Source organism: Haematobia irritans, chromosome 3 (genome assembly GCF_050003625.1).
Source record: "Haematobia irritans isolate KBUSLIRL chromosome 3, ASM5000362v1, whole genome shotgun sequence".
Lineage (NCBI taxonomy): Eukaryota > Metazoa > Arthropoda > Insecta > Diptera > Muscidae > Haematobia > Haematobia irritans.
In genome coordinates, this window is record NC_134399.1 from 9,041,743 (window position 1) to 9,045,995 (window position 4,253).

The window sequence follows — 4,253 nt, forward strand, 5'->3', positions numbered from 1 at the left end:
TATCTTTATCCTATCCCTACATATGTGTTATTTTTGCCTCTGGTGAGAACATATTGACGATTTGGACTTTCATTCCAAGTGTACATGTCTAGCTCTTCTTTCTCCATCAAATTACGTTCGCTATTTGTTATCATTAATTGCGCTATTTTCCACAATTTAACTATAATTAAAAATAAATCAAATTTTAAACGCTGTTGCTGATTCACATAGTCCACCATTTCTGAGTTGTAGCTGAAACATTCGTTAATAGAATTTGCTTTGGTAAAAAACGAAAAAATGATAGTCTCAACAAAAAATATTAGCATATTTCTGATTTTCATATTCTGTGGAGAATTTCTATATAATGAGGCGAAAATTATAAAATTCACAAAGCTGGAGTGTAAAGACTATGATAAATCGTTTGTACATTTTAAACAGTGTCAATTGAAGGCTATAGGACGCAATAGAATTGCATTGCAATTAATTGCGAATTTAAAGAAGAAAATCGATGATACTCTCATTGTAAGTAATGGATATTGGTGAAATTTGTTTTTTTTTTTTGTTGTGATACATTTTGATTTTATGCAGATTAATGCTGAATTATTTAGGAAAAGTCATGATTTTCGCCCGTTTATGTATAACGATACCATGGAATTTTGTGGTTTTATAAAAAATCCCAATCGATATATGTTTTGGAAGATTCTGGTGCAAGAAATGATTCAATTCACCAATGTGAACCATACTTGTCCCTATGAGGTAAGACTTTTTTTAATTTTTGAATGAAATTCACCGAAATAATATTTTTGATTTTTTTCGCCAGGGTGATATAATAGTCAAAGATTTAATATTGGAAGAAAATATGTTGAAAACCTTACCCTTTCCCTCCAATGACTATATGGTCCATTTAAAGGCAATTTTACAAGATGAAGTGAAAGCTGAATTGAAAATCTATGTCCTATTGGTTGAGTAAGAGAAGCTAAGTAAATTATTCCTTTTCTGTTGGAAACAGCAAAAACCTCCCGGCCCTCTCTCTTTCCAACCCAACATTTCAAAAACTTTTTAATGGTTGTATATGTGTGTGTGTTTGTGAGCAAAAATTTCGTAATAATTATCTTCACGTTTGGTTGTATAACCGTGTGTGTGTGTTTTAATGTCTGTAAAGTTTAAATAAACATTAACCAAAAAGTAAATTGTTTTGTTTATCATCATTTGTGGCTGTGAAGAGGGCGAAGGGAAAGTGCTTGGCAATCGAAATGAGCTATAAGCCATCAGCGTACCTTTATGGTTTGGCTATTGGCATTAAGTCAACTGGAAAATTTGCTGATGTTTAAATATTTACCGGTGAAACGATACCCTATACGGCAGCAAATTCTATTTTGTTATGGATATATTTGAGATGTTTTGTGTGTGCTATCAGTAAAATCGTAAAGCACAGTAATCAAACAAATTTGGCTGTAAAATTGTAAATGTCCCCCCATCCATTTTCTTACCACCATTGCAATTTTATATGATATTAAGTGAAGTAATTAAATGTCAAAATGTTCAAAAATTACCTATTAACCTGTAAACAGAGAACAAACCTTGCAAAACAATCTTTTGTATTACAAATAAAATCATACTCTGTTTAAATAAATTCACGCTACCGCAAACAAGAGTATTTTAAATAACTTTTGATTGTGCAATCATCTCAATTACCCAGGTTTGTATGGGTGGATTGTACAAAGCTAGGTTATTGAGATGATTGCACAATCACAGATTATTTAAAATGCCGGGTTTGAAAAATAACTTAGGAATGTGCAATCAATTTATTGCACAATCATAGTTAGGCCCGATATTGTAGGCTCAATTTTTTTGACAAAATTTTATTTCTATAAAAACTATTGTTAAAATTTTATTTCTATAGAAAAATTTGCTAAAATTTTATTTCTATAGAAAAATTTGTCAAAATTTTATTTTTATAACAAATTTTGTCAAGATTTTATTTCAATAAAAAAATTTGTCCATATTTTATTTCTTTAAATCTTGTCAAAATTATTTTCTATAGACAATTTTGTACAAATTTTATTTCTGTAGAAAGTTTTGTCAAAATTTTATTTTTAAAATTTTTGAAAAACTTTATTTCTATAAAACAAAAAAAATTTTTAGAAAAAAATTTTGTCGAAAATTTTATTTCTATCGAAAAGTTAGGTCAATATTTTATTTCTATAGAAAATTTTCTCAAAATTTTATTTCTATAGAAAATTTTGTCAAAATTTTATTTCCATAGACAATTTTGATAAAATTTTATTTCTATAGAAATTTTGTACAAATTGTATTTTTATAGAAAATTTTGTGAAAGTTTTATTTCTAAAAAATTTTGTCAAAATTTTATTTCTATTGAAAATTTTGACAAAATTCTATTTCTATAGAAAATGTTCGTCAAAATTTTATTTCTATAGCAGAATTAGTGAAAATGTTATTTCTATAGAAAATTTTGTCAACATTTTACTTCTATAGAAATTTTTGTCAAAATTTTATTTGTATAAAAAATTTTGTAAAAATTTTATTTCCATATAGATAATTGTGTCAAAATTTTATTTCTTTAGAAAATTTTTGTCAAAATTTTATTTCTACAAAAAATTTTGTAAAAAATTTATTTCCATATAGATAATTGTGTCAAAATTTTATATCTGTAGCAAATTTTCTCAAAATTTTATTTCTAAAGAAAATTTTGTCAAAATTTTATTTCTGTTGAAAATATTGTCAAAATTTTATTTCCATGGAAATTTTTGTCAAAAATTTATTTGTATAGATAATTTTGTAAAGATTTTATTTCCATAGACAATTTTGTGAAAATTTTATTTCTATAGCAAATTAGTGAAAATTTTATTTCTATAGAAAATTTTGTCAAAATTCTATATCTATAGAAAATTTTGTTAAAATTTTATTTCTATAGAAAATTTTCTCAAAATTTTATTTCTATAGAAAATTTTGTTAAAATTTTATTTCTACAGAAAATTTTCTCAAAATTTTATTTCTACAGAAAATTTTCTCAACATTTTATTTCTATAGGAAATCTTGTTAAAATTTTATTTTTATAGAAAAATTTTTCAAAATTTTATATGTGTAAAAAATTTTGTAAAAATTTTATTTCCATATAGATAATTGTGTCAAAATTTTATTTCTATAGAATATTTGGTCAAAATTTTATTTCTATAGAAAATTTGGTTCAAAATTTTATTTCTACAGACAATTCTGTCAAAATTTTATTTCTATAGCAGAATTAGTGAAAATGTTATTTCTATAGAAAATTTTGTCAAAATTTTATATGTATAGAAAATTTTGTCAAAATTTTACTTCTATAGAAATTTTTGTCAAAATTTTATTTGTATAAAAAATTTTGTAAAAATTTTATTTCCATATAGATAATTGTGTCAAAATTTTATTTCTGTAGAAAATTTTTGTCAAAATTTTATTTCTACAAAAAATTTTGTAAAAAATTTATTTCCATATAGATAATTGTGTCAAAATTTTATATCTGTAGAAAATTTTCTCAAAATTTTATTTCTAAAGAAAATTTTTTCAAAATTTTATTTCTAAAGAAAATTTTGTCAAAATTTTATTTCTATTGAACATTTTGTCAAAATTTTATTTCCATGGAAATTTTTGTCAAAATTTTATTTGTATAGATAATTTTGTAAAGATTTTATTTCCATAGACAATTTTGTGAAAATTTTATTTCTATATCAAATTTGTGAAAATTTTATTTCTATAGAAAATTTTGTCAAAATTCTATATCTATAGAAAATTTTGTTAAAATTTTATTTCTATAGAAAATTTTCTCAAAATTTTATTTCTATAGAAAATTTTGTTAAAATTTTATTTCTACAGAAAATTTTCTCAAAATTTTATTTCTACAGAAAATTTTGTTAAAATTTTATTTCTATAGGAAATTTTGTTAAAATTTTATTTTTATAGAAAAATTTTTCAAAATTGTATATGTGTAACAAATTTTGTAAAAATTTTATTTCCATATAGATAATTGTGTCAAAATTTTATATCTGTAGAAAATTTTCTCAAAATTTTATTTCTATAGAAAATTTTGTCAAACTTTTATTTCTATTGAAAATTTTGTCAAGATTTTATTTCCATGAAAATTTTTGTCAAAATTTTATTTCTATAGAAAATTTTGTAAAGATTTTATTTCCATAGACAATTTTGTGAAAATTTTATTTCTATAGCACAATTAGTGAAAGTTTTATTTCTATAGAAAATTTTCTCAAAATTTTATTTCT

General features: G+C 22.5%; 1 protein-coding gene across 1 annotated transcript; it reads left to right on the forward strand.

Annotated features, from left to right (window-relative positions):
* The first annotated feature begins 276 nt into the window (after positions 1 to 276).
* On the forward strand, positions 277 to 1,169 carry LOC142230754 (uncharacterized). The gene is made up of 3 exons (XM_075301382.1): positions 277 to 501; positions 568 to 735; positions 800 to 1,169. Exons 1-3 carry the CDS (start codon positions 277 to 279, stop codon positions 947 to 949), a joined length of 543 nt encoding a protein of 180 aa, XP_075157497.1. The 3' UTR covers positions 950 to 1,169.
* The last annotated feature ends 3,084 nt before the right edge of the window (positions 1,170 to 4,253 follow it).